This window comes from Chlamydotis macqueenii, chromosome 16 (assembly GCF_036417535.1).
Source record: "Chlamydotis macqueenii isolate bChlMac1 chromosome 16, bChlMac1.mat, whole genome shotgun sequence".
Taxonomy (NCBI): domain Eukaryota; kingdom Metazoa; phylum Chordata; class Aves; order Otidiformes; family Otididae; genus Chlamydotis; species Chlamydotis macqueenii.
In genome coordinates, this window is record NC_141571.1 from 5,501,944 (window position 1) to 5,520,777 (window position 18,834).

Here is an 18,834-nt window from a genome sequence, read left to right on the forward strand (position 1 = left end):
AGCCAACCCTAAAGGAGAGCGGAAACAAAATGTAGCAGATGGGAAGTGATCCTTGGGAGACACTTCTGCCTGGTTTCGGTATGGATGCCTCAGACAGACACTTCCTTCATCGTATGAGTGGTATTTCATAGCAGTGGCACAAGGTTTTGCTTGTCACTAACGGGTCTGGCGCTGCTGCCACGGGAGCGGTCTTTATTCGGACCTGAGCTAACAAACCGGGCAGCTCCCTTTACATGCAGAGCTCTCCTGTCTGGCTGTCAGCAGACTCTTGCAGACAGCGCAGCACCGAGCCTCTCGCGTGCCAGTTTGGAGGCTCCCTTTCGCAACGAGACGTGCGCTTGCAAACGCCTGTGAAGATGGCAGCTGCTAGAAGAGGTAGTGATCCCTTCCTCTGAACAGGGCTGGCTGCAGCTGCAGCGTGGTGGGGGCTGCAGCCGGTCCCTCTCATGTTGCAGCACGCAGCCACCTGAGCGAGACAGAAATATGTAAGATCTAATGTGAAATTAGTGCTTCAAAATGAAAGGCTTTTAGAAATCTTTAATGCCCAAAGTTGGAGGTGCTGGACAGCTTCCAGGCTGTCCAGTGTCAGTAGACACAGCCTCCACACCCTGGGGTGGCAGCGAGGAGGGGCTCAAACCTCCAACTGTTCCCAGAGCAGAGCCCCCTTTCATCTCATTTTTTGTGAGCCAGAGGTAAACACCTCTTCCAACAGGAGAGGTACCTGAAATAGCGTTTTCATTATGTTTATATTTAAAAATCTAACAGTGACTACAGCAGTTTGCATAATAAACAGCTCTAGAGCTAGAAATATTTGCCTGCTCTCAGTAAAAAAAGGAAGTCCTCAGATCCTCTTCTGAAGACCATAAGAAAGCAACAGAGTTTTCCCTTTACAGGATATAAATATGCAGTGCAAATAGGTGGCTGCTGTCGCTGCTTACATTTTGATGTATCTCTTCAGATAGCCTGGCAGCGCCAGATTATTTTAGTGTCAAATTAAAGCTCTGGTTGTGTAAAGAAGCTGAGGAAAGATACAGTCTGTGTTGCAGCACAGGATGGAAGCTCCAAGAAGACTGGAGACAGTCCTGTGAGACATGTACCAGCCACGCATACTAAACCTGCCACTTAGTACGGCGAAAAGAAAACCCCTTTAGCAGAGTTGCTGCAGAACAGAAATAAAGGTCTTCAGATTTGGGTTGGGGCAGAGGGGTGTTTTTCTATGGAGGTGTGTGTGATTCATTCTCACATTAGTTAAAAGAAAATAAAGCTTTTGTTTTCTTTTTACCCTCAGTTTCCTCACAAGAGAATAAAATTAAAGGGCCTGTTTACACTGGAAGAAAAATCTTGCTGGCTGATCCCTTTTAAAAGCAGAAAGCTCTCATTTGCAGGGCACCTTTGCTGTCCTTGACTTCAATGTCAGCCCAAACCTGCCTGATCTGCATCCCTCCTTAGCATCACTCTTATCTGGATGCAGGGCAGCAGTAGAGCGCCCAGCACAGTGTCATCTCTGCGTGGTTACTGCGGTCTGTGTGTTCCAGCCCGATGCAATCGCGCAGACAGACTAATAACGAGAGGTCAGTTACACGTTCAGGCTCCCTGCAGGACAGACACACACGCCAAGCTTGGCTCCTCTCATGACAAAGGGAACAGTCAGCTGCATCATTTTGAAATGCTTGAAATTAAACTGCACATCAGGCCGTTTGTGCTTACACGGGTTCTGCAGGAGCGTGACTCAGCCGAGCTCGCAGAGTTCTGCCGGTGGAGGAGAAAGGCCCGTCAGGCCCCAGGCCCACCAGCAGCTCATCTGGAGGGAAGACGCAACCCAGGTGGAGTCGTCCAGCCCGGACACCACCATCTGCATTTCCACGCACCAGAGCTCTCCCTGGCACTGACCAGGACGCCATAAGCGTGGCCACAGCCGGTTCCCGGGTGCCGTGAGGAGGCGTCCTGCCCGGGGGTGGAGGGGGCAGGCCTGCCAGGCCCAGGCCGGGCCCCGTGGGCCCCCAAAGAAACGCAGCCGCCCGTTCCTTTAGCAGGGGCTGTGGGGCCGCAGGGTGCTCGCAGTGTCACTGTGCCGGTTATCTCGGGGATCGGGGGGGGGGGCCCGCACCCCCACTGCACTGTCGACCCCGCCAGGCCGCCGCCATGCTCCCCTGGCGGGGCGGGGCTTCGTATGCAAATACAGCCGGCGGCCTGCGGGGCCGGGGTGGGGCGCATGCGCACCGCGCACACAGCGGGGCATGGGTTCTTACACAATGCACCGCGTTCCTTCCGCGGTGGGGAGGGGGGCTGCGGGGCGGGGCCGAGCTTTTAAATGACGGCAGGCGTTTGCTGCGCGATTGGAGGAGAGGGAGGAAGGGGCGGGACCGAATATGTAAAAACAGAGCCGACGCGGGGTGGGAGGGGCGAGCGGGGCGGTTGCGTTCGGAAGGAACCCGGGGGCGGGGCGCGGTCAGTATGCAAATCCCGGCGGCTGGCGCGCGGCGGGGGCGTGGCCCGAATGCGAGCAGACCGGCTGCCGTCTCCTAGCGCCCGCCCCAACATTCTGCCCGGCGTCGCCTCGGCTCCGCCCCGCGGGTAAAAGGCAGCGCGTCTGCGCAGTGCGCCGAAATTAGGACTTAGTCTGTTACACAACGAGCGTAGAGGCGAGAGCTGCGCTCTCCGTCGCGTCCAAGGCTCGGCGCGTCCCCGGCGGCGCGGCTCGGCTTTCCTCAGCTCTTCTCTACACCTGCTCCGCTCCGTTAGGTCTCCTGCGTCCTCCGGTATGAGCGGGGACCATCTGCACAACGATTCCCAGGTGAGCGTCCCTTCGCCGCCCGCGGGGGCCCGCTCCCCGGAGACCCCGGCCCCTCGCCGCCGAGGCCGCGGGGTCCGTCCTTCTCCTCAGCGTCGGCCCTGGGGGCCCGGCTGACCCTCCCTCCGCCTTTACTCTCAGTGAGGGGAGACGTGCCCGGCTCCTGCCCCCGCTCGGGGCAGCCCACGCGTCTGGGGAGAGCCCTGTCAGACCGGCCTGGCCCCTCCTCCTCGTGCTGGGGTGCCCCCATCCGCCGAGCTCCAGCTCGGGACCCCTTTCTGGCCAGATTGGGGCGGGGGGCGGTGGGGGAGAGGGGACTCGAGCGTGACCCCCTGTATGGGAGAAGGGGAGGGGGGCGGCTGGCCACCTTCCCCTGGTTGGCTCCCCTCTTGGGAGAGGGGGTCACCCCAGGAGCTGTGCGGGTGCCGGGGAACGGTTCACCCTGCACCCCGCCGTAACGGAGGGCCCCTTCTGCATCGCGCTGGTCAGTTCTTATTTGATATTTAATTTCCCTGAAAATGAGAATTAGGAGGGGAAAAATCCAGCGCCCCCCCCCAAAAAAAAAAAAAAAAAATTAAAAATCCCGCGCGGGACGGCGTTTTTCACGGTCTCTCCCTGTCTCCTCTCCCCGCAGATCGAGGCGGATTTCCGAGCGAACGGTGAGTGTGGCCCCGGCGCGCCCCTCGCCTCGCCGCGCCGGCCGCGCACAGACATGGCGTCCCAGAGACTAAGTCCCGGCTCCTCGCTCACCGGCCCCATTGTTCCCATCGAGCTGCCAAAAGCCCCCCTTTCCCGGCGGCCTCCGCCCCCCCCGACCCCCGCTTCCCTTAGTGGGGGCACCGGAGGCCCCCGATCCGAGCCCATCGGCTCTCCCGGAGTCCCCTTTGGGCCCCCATTCCTCCCTGGAAAGTCGCCTTGTCGACGGTCGGGACTTAGTCTCTGCGCCATTTTCTTTTTCTCCTCTCTTCTCTGTGGCTTTCTCTCCTTCTCCTCCTCCCGAGCTGCGGAGAGGAGCCTTCTACAGAGGCACCGGGAGGCGATCCCCGGCCCCCAGCCCCTTCTTAACGGAGGGGAAAGCGAAGTTTTTAACTAAAATAAATCCCCAAATCATTTTTTAGTCGCAGTCTCCCTCCCCCCCACTGCTCCCCGTCTCTGTTCCTTTCAGAGAATCCCTCCCTTCCCCTAAAATGAAAGGTGATTGCAACATGTTGCTCTTCAAAAGAATCTGCTGCATCCATTTTAAGATCAGTCTTTTTTTTTTTCCTTGCTATTTAATTGATGTAACTTTACCTTGTTGGGTGGGGCTTTTTAATTAAAATAACAGCCTACATTAAAAATAAAAAAACCCAACAGTGTAGACAATTCCAGAAAGGTAGACAGCATCACTTTAGAAAGTTTGCAAGCTAACTGTTCATTTCGTTCTGAAACATTATAGGAGCCCTGTATTTTTTTTATATATGTATATGTTTATGTATTAATATATACACTTACATGTCTATGTATATTAATATCCATATATATACACATATAATATTGTCTTTCCTAATCAGCTTGGTGGCTGCTAACTTTTCCTGATTGTTTATTAATTTTTCTAGGAAGCAAGCTAATTGCAATCCCCCTCCAAGTTGGTAGATGTCAAACTGAAAGGCTTAAGCAGGGTGGAGGGGAGCTGAGGATGTACAGCCTACCTTTGTGTGTATGTGTGACTGTCGCTTTTCGGGGTGTGTGAGGAGCTCTGAGCTGCCCTCTGACTGGTGAGGTGGTAGAGGACCAAAAAAAATGGTTGAAGATATCTGCTTGACTTACACTGATTTTTAGCATGCTTTTCTGGATGATATCCATGTGTCTGGTTGCTTTGTAGGCTACTGCGTGTAAATATTTACAAATCTATGTATGTGTGCACCTTTCTTCTGTCAGTTCATTGGAATGTGATTGTGTGTGTACAGTAGGAGCAGGCAGTAGAAAATAAGCAATTTTTGAACTTTTATTTCCATTCTGAATCTATAGTAGGGTTCTATGAATAATTCTTAACAGAAAAAAAAGGGGTGCAGTGGATTTCCCAAGAAGTACAGCAGTAACTCTTGAAACACCTTAAATATAATCATGTATTTGAATACTTGTAGCTATCTTATGCTGGAAAATATTTGTTTAAGGATCATCTTTAGGGAAGAGCACTCCCTGGTAAGCTTTAGTTATGTGCTGGTTTGCATAGGGGAAATGATACATATTTGACCTTTCTGCTCCAGCTTCCAGTGGATATCCAAGAGGGGTTTTTCTCCTCTATTGTGACCATGTGCTGGTTTATTCTTTTAGGAGTTTCAGGCGTACAGCACTTAACTCTTCCAGTTTTTATTTACACCATGTATTGGAGGAATTCAATACAGAAATTCAGAGTGAGACACCTTGATGGAAAAACTGAATTCCTGGTAAATCAAGCATACCCAACAAATTCATACCAGTGTAGGTATCGGCATCTTTTTTTCTCTTATTGTAGTTATTTAAAGACAGTCGTGTAACATCATTGTGACTGATCAGAGGCCATTTAAATCTAAAATCCGTTTCAGCGCTGAAAGGTGCGTCTAACCCTGTTAGTCTTGTTAAAGGAATAATGCTGAATAGACACTGTCCTCTCTGACCTTGTGACCAGGACTGATCTTCCTGAAAACCCGTCACTTCTGCTTGCTCCAAGTCTTGTTTTCTCTACACAGGAGTTCTTTGCACTTCTGTGCTGGGAATTGTCACGCACACATCTAAGAACAGCGGTTTTCATTTAGGCATAACAGCGAGGCTCTAGCTCTTATATTCTTGTTTTGATCTTATTTAGTGGCAAAGATTAGGAGTGGGTGGTAGGAATCTCAAGTACTTTTTTTTTCACCCAGATGTTTAGAATTGGTTTGTGCTTTGATTGTTGTTAGGCAGCGCTTAACAGTAGAGCCAAAGTCTCCTTTTAGGCTGCCTTTCCTCTTTACATTTGGGGGCAGGGAAGTTTTTGTGGGGGCTGGTACTGACTCATTCTAAATGTTGAATGTTACCAGCAGTAAACATTTCTGTTAATAAAGAATGTTTTGGGTGACTTCTGGATAGCGTATCAGTAATAGAGCAGCTCAAGCTCTCGGAAGCTGCCTGTTGTTCCTGACGTGCGTATTTGGGTCAGTGGACATACTACCTCAGGTGGTGATCACGCAAGTTCTTGCTGCTGAACTGAGGTGGGTGGGAGTGGATCTGCTAGTCTGTTGCAGGTCACCAAGGAGCACCCTGGTCGTAGCTGAGAACTTGGATCAGATTGCACACCCGTTTCATTGATAGCAGAGTGGTGTTAGCTATGAGAGAGGGTGCCAGCAGTAAATATGTGTTCCTGGCTATTTCGTGTCATTAAATAGCCAGATCACTCTAAGCAAGAGTGTCCTGGGCAAATTCCAACTTGGGTAATTGCATTCCATCTCAACATCCAGATTCTCCCTCTTGTTTAATTTGGCCATAGTGGGTATTTTTTTCACCTTAACTGTATTTTTAGTATCAGTATGCACTGCAAAGAATTTTCTATGTTCAGTCCTAGCAGTGCCTGTTTGCAAACCATCCTGAGAACAATATTGTGCTGAAACATTGAGCCTTTTTTGCAAGTAACATCCTCGTAGTTTTCAGCATTGTAGAGGGGAAATGATAGTCTAAAACTGTCACTTCGAAGTGCAGTTTGGTCGTTGAAAATGACCCCTTTTCATATATGTGAATGTGGAGTCACAATCATTCTGATTTTTTTTTTTTTGTCTCCTCATTCTATAAAATTGCAGGTCACTTCAGATGTGAAATCTGTTTAGATTCTGTTGAGTTTTGCCTTTAAGAGCTTTGTTATTAAGGTTGAACGTAACCTCTTACTGCTGAGGATGATGTTGAGACGAAAAGCAATTTATCTTGACTTTCGGTTCTCCCATTGTGTTTGCAGAGTGCAGTAGATAAAAATTACTTTTGTTTGCAAAATAATCAAATTGTGTTCCAAAGCTACTAAATTCCACTAACTGCTGTTAGTGTCTTCGCTGTTCATCAGCCTGTGATCTGAACTTCTGTGAAATCTATCTCCATTCTGTGTAGAAAGTGAAGACATCACCCTAAGCAGTGTTTGGTGGTGGTTTTGGGTTTTGGTGTTTTGTTTGGTTTTTTTTTTTTTTTCCTTTGGTTGACTTGCCTCAAACTGCATCTTAACATTATTGGTCCAGTATCACTGTAGTAACCATTACAGTACATTAACAGGAGTAAAGTGTGAATTTGGTTGTCCAGCGTCTTAGAGATGGCTTCTGGAAGTCAAACATGTTTGAAGGAGAGGCTTGCTTCAACAGTGAATTTTTTAGGGGGGAAAAAAAAAGCTCTTGCTGCTCTAGTGTCTTATCAGAAACCGGCAGGTTTTTTTATTTTGGCCTGAGCGCTCATATGGCACCTCTGTATGTGTCAGGGTGAAGATACAAAGGGGAGTGAGCAAGAGGGAAATGTAAATTAAATAGTAAGAGTGTTGAACAAATGCCTTACAAGTTACGGAATTTCAGCAAATTTTTGTCTTTTGCATTAAATTCATGTTTCATGTGTGATAGAGCTGCGCGCATAAAAGATGGGGGTGATTTAAATGCTAACAAGGTGAAAAGCAACATAACCAAAATCCTTAAGATTTTTCAATTGTTATGAAACAGTCCGTGGGAGACCAGATTTGTTCTTCCTTGCCATTGCTTTGTTGGTGCCTTCTGGATGGGTGAGTGTTTTCTGAAGGCGAGCAGGACCACGTCTGGCACAGGGCTCTGTGTACCTTAGCGCTGCTGTTAGAGCTGCTGTACTAAACAAACTCTGTGAAGTTAGGAAGCTTGCAGGTAAACACTTGTGCTCTATCGTCAGGGCGAAATTTTCTTTTAAGTTCCCTGGGAGCACGTCGCCATCATCGCGTTTAAATGTCAAATGTTTGGCAAGGGATCCAAAATACAAAAGGTAGTTAGTGGTATTTAGATGCAGATTGATATCTCCACTTAAAATTTCCTTTCCCTTTTTTGTGATACTTGGAGATGTGAACCCTGAAGAATGTGGTTTGTTCCTTCCAACACAAGCCTTGAGTCACTCTCTGCCTTCACTCCCAGCCTGCAATGCTGGATGATGAGCCTGCATTGTAAGAAGTGCTGCCCACAGCCTCAGAACAATACTTGGGGTAGTTTTAAGCCTGAAACCACTTAGCTTTTTTTTATTATTTTAGAAATATTTAACATCAGATGCCAATCTCTGCAAAATTGCTTAATTTTGTTTTGGCGTTGATTTTCAGTATGTTCACAACAATCGTAACGTAACAGCGAGCTGTACTACAGGAATCCTCAAATTGTTACAAGTGTGGCTACTCTGAAGTGAATTGATCATTTTTGACACCTCAGAAATGTATGTGAATAAATGTATTGTTGATAAAGGTGCTCGTAAATATTGTGTGCTGCACAAGTTGTTTGCATCTATTTTCCCAGCAGTAGCCTCCGAAGGGCTTCAGTGAAGACTTTGAGGTCTGTTGTGTTAATCGTTTTGACACATTCAGCATTCAGGGTAAAACTTAATGGGTATCTTGTGGGAGTGGGGAGTAGAAAGCATTTCTCTTAGCTGCAGCCAACTTTTGTTTTTGTTAAAACTCAGCAGAATTACCTAAATGTGCTGTAATATGTGTTTCGAGGTTAATGGCCTGTGTGCTTCCTACTTCTAGCAGATTTTCTTAAGATGTTTTTCCTTTTACTACAGTGTTAAGCAATATCTGTTGTCAGAATGCTATCAGGGCTACTTTGTTTACTTTGTAAAACATGAAAACAATTTAACCAGAGGACCAGTGTAAAAGTGTGGCTTTTTACCTGGCTTCCCCTAAATTAGGCACGCAGTTCATAAACATGATGAAACACAAATTCAGGTTTAATTTCATTTACAACTGTGACTTCAGATATTTTTTTTTTTTGATAGTTCATTGAATTCCAACCTCCTGAGTTGCGCTGTCAGCAGAAACTGCAATAATATGTAATTATAGCAAGTACTTAACATCTCATTGACTCAAATTCCTCTGTTAATGATTTCACTGGATTCCTGTTAAAGTAATACCTGCTGAAATAGCACAAGGCAGTGCCCTGTTAGAGAGAGGCTCCAGGTCAGGTTGTTACCGGTGCTGTAAATTGCTGTAGTTCTGCTAAAATCAGCGGAGCTCTGACAGTGTATCTGCTTTTTTGTTATTGGACTGCAGGGATGGGCTTTAATGGTATAGTGACTGTTTAAGAAAAGGACAGTTTAACATAAGAAATCAGTGTGGATTTTCTTCTGTGGCTTTTCAAGATGGGATAGCTTCTATTTCAAGTCTGCTTGAGCTGGTTGTGCTAATATAATTCCTCCTATCCTTGTAAGACATGCATTCAGAAATATTTATTGGCTTATTAAATTGAATTGCATTTGTGACTGCTAGTTTTATACAAGCTGCCCCAAGTTTTATAGAAAACTGCACACTCCGAAACATGGGAGCAAAATATTATTTAGTATTATGTGTTCTGGTCCTGCCTGCAGTTTTGAAGGACTGTGTCTTAGGTTTCCAAATCTGAGAGAGGATATTTGTTGCAGAGATCTGTGTTTATCACCTTACTCTTCTGGAGCTGTTTCGTTTGACTGAGGCAGCAGCATATGACAAATAAGCCCAGCCATACCTTCTCCCTGCGTGACTCTGTTCTGAGCTGTTTAGCACGGTCAGCGTTTAAATATGTATCATCATTAGATTTCAAAATGCTTCCTCCTGTTAAGAGAACAGGAGAAGGCTATGGACTTGCTGTTGTTTCAGTAGTGAGTTTGTTGCTGACCTGCTCTTCTGAAAGAAAAGCTAAAAAATGAGTTTAAAACCCAGTTCTCAGCTACAGTAGGGTTATTCCTTTGAAACAGTATTCCCAGTTACTGCTGTCTATTAGCTGTCTGCTCTAGGGAGCTCCCACCACATGTGCCTTTGGTGGCTTCCACTGTCTGTCACTGGTTGAATACTGGAATTAATACCGTGTTTAAGTGCTGTTCTGGGCAGAGCAGACTGCGCCTTTTCTACTGCAGGCTCCTGCTATGTAGTAGTTCAGCTGAGCAAGTGGTAGTAATGGTTTCCTGGTGCGTTATGAGACTACAGTATCTTTAGCACCGTGTTTCAAAATGTCCTGGCTGACATAAATACTCTATAGTTCCAGTGGATTTAATCAGATTTATAGTTAGAAATATTTTCATCTTGAATGCTGGCTTTTTAAACTAGTGCTCATAAAGAGTGAGCTGCAGTAATACCTTCTGATGTCACAGTGAGCTGGGGCGTTTGGAAGGTGGCGTGAATAGAAAGGGTGAATTTAATCTTGTATTCTTGTCACTCGTAAGGTACAAAGAGTGGTTAAAAGTTACTGTTGACTTTAGAAATGTTAGCATACATGCATGTTTTCGAGTTTTAAATTCAATTTCTAAATTTGACCTCTGTAGCTACTCAGCTGATGAACAAGTGAGAACTCTTATCTGAGAATGCAAGTGGAGAGTATGACGCTGCAGTCAGTCTTCCTGAAACTTGTTCTTTTGTAACACCTGCTTAACATCAATGATTCTCAGACTTCTTTGAGATAACAGTAGTATTTTGTTAAACCTCAGTCTGTGTTGCAGTGTCAGCAGGAGTAGTGATATGAAATAAGAGTTTTGTGCCGGTCCTTGTAATAAACAATATTCTGGGAGATGCTCCAGCCCAACTGATGGACTGATCAGACATCGTGCTTTTGGGGAAGTGGGAGATGTTGGCAATTGATTTCCTGTTAACAGTTAAGGATAGAGATGGAGTCTTGTAACGAGGAAATATGAGTAGAAGAGGGACAGCAGTTCAAATCATTGCCTCACAAATTTGCTAGTGTTATCACAAAGTTTTAGTGATGTTTTCCATCATATCAAGGCCTGTTTGTCCACTAGAATAACATACTCTGCACAAAAAAAAAAGAAGAAATAGACAAACAGCTCTCGTGAATACTAGGCTTGATACTGTTGCTTCACCCTAGGGAGGTTCCCTTTATTCATAGCTGTTACTTAAATCTCAATAGCGTCACTTGAAGGTGGTCACAGTGGTAGCCAACTTAGCCAATTAACTTGTACTGACAGCCGCTGTGTGTTTCAAAACTTCCCGTTCCCAAGGATGGACAGCATTGAGCATGCTTTACTCCTGTCTTGGAAAGCTTTGGCGGCAGGGGCTGGAAAATGTCTGAAATGTGTATCTTGATGGGATGGGGGCAGTGCAGGCTCAAAGACCGGAGACATAACAGGAAAGTTAGTGTAGGTGCTTGTCGTTCAGCCTCAGCAGACAATACCTCATCACGAAAAACAACCTGTGTCTCCACCTAAAGTACTTACATCCCTTTTTAAGTTTGAAGATGATAACTTTGGAAACCAGAATGATTGCGGAATGAAGAGAGACAGCATCAAACTATTGGGAAATTTTTTTATTAGAAGGCTCTTGTCAGTCTTGGAACCAAAAGTTCCCACAAAGCTTCTGATCAGCAGATCTTTCTGGATTCCTTGTCAGTATTTTTGATACGAATGTATTTGTTCACGTTCACGAGCTTACCATGTGCTTTGTGCAGTGGTGAGCTGTGTGGGTGTGCATGTATGTATTTTTATCTTATACCTTCGTCAGAGGAGGAGTTTTTCAGGAAGTGCTGTAAAGACAATGGCTTCCTTCTCTAGCGGTATTACAGAATGCTGAGCTTCCTCAAAAGAGGAAGATTTGCTCCTTCGTAATTCTGCCCAACGTAGATGGTTGCCTGTTAAAGACAGATGGACATGCATAGAATTTAGTGCTGCAGCAAAGCGATTCTGCAGCTGGCTGTATGTGTCCATGGCTGAAGAGAGATTGATTTCTGCCTCAGGAAAGCTTGGAGTGTACTTGTAGCTTCACTATAATATTTTGATCAGTCTGTGTAACTCATCTTTGGCTAGGCGTGTATCTGTGTCTGTTAAAGATGTGCTCCGTGGTGAGGATGTCGGAGCGAAGTGTCTGTTACATCTCGTCAGCTGCAGTGTACAGCTGACACGCAGTATTTAGAGATAGTACAACTTTATTTGGGGGTGTAAGGCTGTTACCTCCTCAGTGAAGGCATAGATCTAATTCTTCAAAATGTCCCTTTTTCCCCCATAATGCTGTTTTCAATTATTTTCTAAAAGTAAGACTGGTAATTTTTACTACTTACTGCTCATTTTGAAATTCAAATCATTGATTTGCACAGTCTTACTAATTTTTGCAGCAAGCGTCTGGGACCTCGGTAGTAGAGCATTTTGCTGTGTTAGGGAATAAATGATAGGAACAAATGAAATGTGAGGTTTTGTGTTCAGCATGGGTGAGACTACATATAGCTTGTCCTGTCTTAAGCCCACTGGAGTTAATGGCTAATGAGCTAATGGCACTGTTTGTCTGGCTGCTCTGGAATGAATTTTACTGAATGCTTTGTAATTTCTGAAGTGTTGAGCTTACTCTACTACTCAGTGTATATGGCATGGAATTGGAAGTTGTCTTGTTGTCCAAATGTCTGTCCGTTTTGGTGCAGTTAGATGATGTGTGTCAGTGTCAAAATGGAAAAATTGTAAGAATTTTTAAAATAATTTCATTTTAAAAGAATGTCGAGAAAGACATTGAGCAGAGATGTGGCTTCATGGTAAAAAAAAAAAATCAAGAAAATGATTAATAGGAATGGAGCAATACCCAAGTACTGTTAGGTTTTTCATTTTTCCTGGCATTTGTCCTTTACTTTGGTGTGTTGCCTAACACTGCTTCTGACACATGAGAATGTGAACTTGCAGAGTATTATCCAGGACCTTTTTTCTTCATTTATTTGCCACTTTTCTTCTGTATACCTTTTCAATTCAAATGACAGTGTGGTAGTTTTTCCTTTGTATGTTGCGTGGAATAGATGACCTATATTTTAGGGCCAGGGCAATGCACTTCAGTTGAACTTAATTGATAGCACTGTATTACCACTCAAGGCTTATATTCCAGTATTTGAACGAGGGCCAGACTTGTCAAAACAGCTGCTCATCTTCCTCTGAGGCTGTAATTTCTTGTTTTGGAGAGGTGGCCTCAAAAGACCTTTTAGGGGACAGCGTGAGGAAAAAGTGGGCTCTTCCATGGTTTTTTCTCTTTTGAAATATGGTGTCTGTTGCAGATTTTGAAGTATTTGGTGATAGAGTTGAGAAACATGTAGTGGTCTTCTAACTGAAATGCAGAGATTTCTGGAGTTAGGGTAGCACAACTAAGAGGCTCCTATTTTTGTGATCTGCAAGCAGAGTTTTAGAAGGAGAAAAGTACAGGTGGTGGCAAAGGGACAACACGGTGTGTGACATGAGATAGTTTGGACACCTGATAACCAGGTAGGAGGGCTGTCTTCCTTGATTTGCTCGGCAGTAGATGCAAGTCAGAGGCGAGTTCTCTCTGTCCTTGGGGAGATCTGTAGCTAAGTAGGTTGGCAGTTCTTATTCCAGCTTCTGATTTTGTGTGATGCTGTCTTGGGAGCTATCACTGTAGTCTGTATTGCTTCGTGCTCAGGTCGGGTTATGTGAAGATGAAGGGCTGAATATGAAGAGGGAGAGTTTTGAAGCTGAAGGCAGGAAGCACTGCGGAGGGATGTTCTGCTATACATGGACACTACGCCTGGGATTAAGGTCCTTTGTGCCGTACTTTGTTATCCTGTCCTAAGGCCATACTGTTTAAATAGGCAACACAGTGGGAGAAGAGGGAGCACTATCCTCTTACGCTCTTCTCAGAGGCGGAGAAACAAGAACGGAGTGGGAGTGATTTCTTCCAGCGCAGAAATAGATATAAAGCTGTCTAGCTAGGACTAAGACTCAATTCTAACTTGGACTTTTTTTTATGTTTTTCAATTCTCTCTCCAGCTGAGGACTGAGGTGGTTAGCAAAGGGCAATCCACAAAATAAAAGCAGCTTCTGCAGTTGTAGCATAAATTGTAATATTTTCTTAAATGCAGAACTTGCCTCGGGAGTTAAAGCCTCCATTTTTTTCTGTGGTACTAAATTATTTCACAAATACTAAAATGTTATGTGCTGGGTTATATAGCTAGTGAAATAACTGGATTTACAGTAGGGAGACCAGTGGTTTCCTGGTCTGTGTGCGGGGTTCCAGGATCAAGTACTCTTCAGGTTAGTCTCCTGCACCATGTGTGCCACCTTGGTATGAGTGTCTCCTAACTGCCTTGAGCAATAAGAGGAGTATATTATGTCTTCTGCCAGTTTGTGAGTGCTAGCAAGTGTGTGAGTAACATCAATTACTGGAGAGATAAAACAGCGGGGATGGGCGGGTACCAGTTTTAGCTTGCCTAAGAAGGTACACTTACAAGTTAGACGAGCGCTCTCCGTTTTCATCTAGCCTTTTGGGAAACTGGAAGCAGGAGCTCTTTGGAGACCCATGTGAGGGTATGATTCATTGCAACACAAGCAGCGTGTACAAAATGGAGGGATGGAGTAGTACTAGTGACGTACTCTGAGGTTTGTACTCTAGAGTTAATGACCACCAGATGGGGAATAAAAAGCTGCTTGCTCTTCTTTTGAGGACCGAGAATGTCACTGAGGCTGCTACACGTGCTCTATCTGTTAGAATGCTGCTTGCACACAGGAAACCCCTTTACGGGGGTCAGAGTAAACTTTCTTTCCTGGTGTTTCCCCTTGACATTTGGTTTTTAGCACTGGTTTTGACTGAAGATTAGGTTCCTTCAGTTTGATGACTGTGCACCTCAGGGATAAAGAGCAAAAAGTCTTGAGTGCTTTTTGGCAGTAGAAAAAGTACAGCGCGAGCTGTGTTCAGTACCGAAGTGTAAATTGCCGGATCCAGAGGCAGTAGGTTCATGTGACTACAAATACAATGCAAGCGATGAACTCTTAACAACAGTGCCCTTGATTAACTTCTGCAGTGTTGCCCAATCCTGTTGTAGGTGTCATCTTGATCCATCTTTTTAGTAAACAAACCCTGTCACAAATCTGAGTCATGTATCAGTGCTGTTAACTCTGATATTTGCCAGTTGTCATACTGGAGCTGTGTAGGTGTTTGGGTTACTTCATCTTGCTCTAGCAGATTGGAACATCTCTCCAGCTGTCCAGGATACCTTTGGATGTGAGTGTGGATAACAGGCATTTTTTCAAGAGCCTTTTTTACTTTTGCTTTCTTAGATCCTCTTATATCCTCTGAGAGGCTTCCCAGTTTTGAGGTAGGAAGGAGCTAGCATTGTGTCTGAGTCATAAAATCATAGCTGTGTATGTCACCTGCGCTTCATTAGGGAAGCACAAGCAAGCTGTCCTTGAAATACCTGATTTACAAGTAGATAGTCTTCTAATTTAAAATATGCTGCTCTCTGGAGTTTGGTAGCTGTCATAAACAATGTTTTTCTTTTATCAAGCAGGCTTATTCAGCATCACTTGTATCTAAAGGAAGCATCTTTCTAGGTTTTAGCCTGCTCTAATTGTCTAGACATAGAGGCAAATAGGGCTTGGCACTTGATCTCTAAACTTGGCTTCTTTAGTTGTCAGCATGTGTTCTTGGGAGAGCCCAGCACGGTGTAGTTCTGTTTGCCCCAGTCCACAGCTTGGCTTGCAGTGGATGGAGACTGCAGCTTGCAAGAAGCTGGCTATCCCAGTAATTCAGTTCTTAAATTCAATCTTAGGCAAAAGGCAGAAGCACTTGAATTGATCAGTCCATCAGTTCTTTGTTTCATAAATGGAGGTGTAAAGCTGTCATTCTTCAAGCATCACATTCTGTGTCTGATATGTTTGCCCCTTCCCCCTGCCCAGGCTTGTTGTTGAGGCTCTTCTCCAGTGATGTACAGTCTTCAGTTTATGATTCCGCTCTCCATCACTGTCAGTGTGAGCTTGCCTGTGTAGAGGAAAAAGTGAATTTATTGTTGAACCATAGCCTGAGTTAGAATATTCTGTCTTTCTCTGTATTCATGAGGAGGCCTTTCTTACAGTGCTCATCCAGCACAACATTTGCCTCTTCCAGGAATCTGAATTTTTTTTTTTTTTTTTTTTCCTCCTTTCAATGCGCCCCCCGCCCCCCCGAGACTGCTGGTGCTGATTTTACCCGCCAGCTGAGTCTGATCTATGTGCATTTTGGCAAACAGGTTACACTGGTGTTGACAGCAGGGATAGCTAGTTCAGGAGGGGGACTGGATCTTCTCGGAACTGATCTGTGCTTGGGCTTGGCCCGTAGCTCATCAGAGTACTCGGTTACAGTGAGAAACAATGTGAACGCCTTGTCCATGTTTCTGAAAGATCAGGAGGTTTATTAAGTCTTTCTGTACTGAAGTTAAAGTGTGTGTTTTTAAACGGATTCCTCTATAGAGAACGAAGCTGTGGGCATTGTTTTGTGAAATAAGTCCCCTGTAGCTATTTCACAAGAACATGAAACAGTGTTCAAAACAGATGTGAGCCTCATTTATTAATGTCAGAATTAAATTGCTTTTAATTTAAGTTCCTGTGTTTTTTTCTCCCTTTTTGTAAATACTCCACCCATCCACAGGATCCTCATACTCAGACTAATCCAGACTAAGAAGTCTTAAATCCCACAGGGAACTCTGCAGTTCAGGGAGTCCTCTGCATAACATCTGTGTGTTTGCGTTTTGGGAGGGCCGAGGAGCTGGCGAAAGGAACACTTCTCAGTTTCATTTTTACAGAGAAGTCCTAGGGAAGAAGTCTACTGACTTACACATGACAAATATTTACTTTTTGAATTGAACTGAAATAAATATGTTGTTTTATTTTTTTTTTCTTCTGACGTGAGTTTTTATAGTGTCTTTTTGTGTGTATTAACAGTAATCTCAGCAGAGGTCTGGAATTAGTCTTTGGCAAATAACTCTATAGCAGGACAGAGTCAAAGAAGCCTTTACTTTAGTTGTTTTCCCCAAAACTGGAAAAAAGTATTTAAAATTGTAGTACATGGGCTGCAAACAAATATAATGGTGACTTTTATCATAATTGCTTCAGAGACTGGAAAAGTAAGTTTTCCACTAGTTTTCAGTTCAGATAAGATCTGGCATTCAGAAATGCTTTCTTCTAAACATCCATGAAGTGTTTGAAGGCTTAAAAATGAATGGAAATTTGTGTCACTGCTAGGTTTCTCATAGGTCTCTTATTTCCATGTTCTGGAGCTGGTGTCGTTTGGTCAGCAAGTGTCAGTGACGCTCAGTTCTTCATCTCATAAGCTGTTTCTTTAACTGTTTCCTCCCATCACTGCCAGGTATCCAAATAGTAAATTGTTAGGCAGTGTGGTTAGCGCTTTGCTAACTACAGGGGTGTGATTTCCCAGATCCTGTGATCTGAATGAGTTTGTTGACATACGGAACAAAATTCAGATCAAATGTCTTGAGGAGACTGATAATCCAAAAAGGCATCAGTACGTAAATGGGTTGTCAAGCATCTTTGTAAACTGGGAGTCAAACGATGTTTCCTCCCTGTCGGTCACTACTGTTTTCCCTCACACTTGATCACACCAGAATTGCTCTTATGTCAGATGTGCCTGTAGCTCGTGAGGCAATTTCTCATGCGCTCCTTGATGGAACAAGTGCTGGATTTGACATTAACTGCACACTTCTCACTGTAGCAAAGCTCAATTTTTTTTTTTTTTTGCGAATGTGATGCTTGTTATTAGCAAATTGTGTCTTTGTTTTACTTGTCTCTGGTTATTGCTTTCACTTTAAAAGAAAAATACAAGTTTTCACTTTAAAAGAAAAACACAAGAGAGGGGTAGCTCTCTTACTGTGGAGTGCTAGCAGACAAGATTCCAGTACTTATCACAGAGACCGCAGTGGCAGAAAATATCTTGGTTTATATTTTAATCCCAAGGTAACTGGTACCCTAAAGTCTCTTGTGAAAACCTATGTTGAACTGTTTTTCTGGTCATAGATGCTTTCTTAAGCAGAGATTGCTGACCTGTTTCACATCTTAGAGATGCAAACAATGTCCTTAGGAAACCAGGTTGAATTTATATTGTCTCCAACAAATTTGAGGTATTTAGTTACACCATCACTAGAAGATAAGCACTACTGTTACAAGCTGTTTACTTAACTTTCAATTTTATTACACCTCTTTCCAGGAATATCTTGATCTGTCTGTGTAGCTTCTTAGTTTTAGGAATGGCATGAGAAGTTATGTATCTCGTATCATTTGCTGATTTTTCAGAATAGGTTATGGTATTAGCACTACTCGTCACATAATTTTCTCCACTTACAGGATTTAACCAGTACTACCACAGGCATTAATGGAAGCTTAAGGCTGCGGTGTTTCAGTATCGGTGCCTTTTTACATCTGATAGTGTCAAGTAAAAAGTGATTGAAGGTTGCAGTTGTGATCACATGAAAAAGAGTTTGTTTTTTTTTTTTTGTTTGGGTTTTTTTTTTTCTGGTCTGCTAGAGACTGGAGTACAGGAAGGTAATTGCTAGTTGTTAAACAGATCCAAGTTCACAAATAAATTGGTACACTTCAAAACTTGCCAAATAGTGTCACTGAAATGCATGCAAACTCAAACAGGTGAAATGCATGGCAGTTTCAGAGGTGCTGTGCTGTTTTGTGTAGAGCTGAACTTACTCTGAAGAGTGTGAGCGTTGCTTTCTGCTGCTGGGTACCTGCATGGCACTTGCACTCCCAGAAGTTATTTTTGTCCAGCACAGGCTTGAAATGCTTGGAAGAGGAGGAGAGGAGGGACCAGCACAGCTGCTGCTCTGGGCCGTTTGCATAGGAGCAAACTACTAAATCAGCTGGAGTGGCAACAGCTTTCAGGGTGGTATTAGTCCTTCATGTAAAATTCATAATAAATTTTAACAGATGCATTGATTTAATTTTGACTCTAGTAAGAATCGGAATAACCTTTAAAAATTTGTCTCAAAGTACGTAAAACTGGCAGCCAAGAAACTTTTAAGAACAGTTTTTCCTAGCCTTACAGTTGAATCATTTGAGAATAAATTATCCGATTGTAAATAGTCTTAGACGTTCCTTTTGTTTCCTTTGCCTGTTTCTGCTGT

The 18,834-nt window shown here is 44.2% G+C and overlaps 1 protein-coding gene across 2 annotated transcripts in view; it reads left to right on the top strand.

Moving 5' to 3' along the window:
* The first annotated feature begins 2,545 nt into the window (after positions 1-2,545).
* TOP1 (DNA topoisomerase I) overlaps positions 2,546-18,834 on the top strand; it is a 67,492-nt gene continuing 51,203 nt past the window's right edge. The window contains exons 1-2 of one of the 2 annotated variants that reach the window (XM_086760496.1): positions 2,546-2,794; positions 3,426-3,450. In XM_086760496.1, coding sequence (XP_086616622.1) covers positions 2,762-2,794; positions 3,426-3,450 — 58 coding nt within the window. In that variant the 5' untranslated portion in view covers positions 2,546-2,761. The remainder of the gene's footprint in view (positions 2,795-3,425; positions 3,451-18,834) is intronic. The other variant, XM_086760495.1, reaches the window with a different exon arrangement.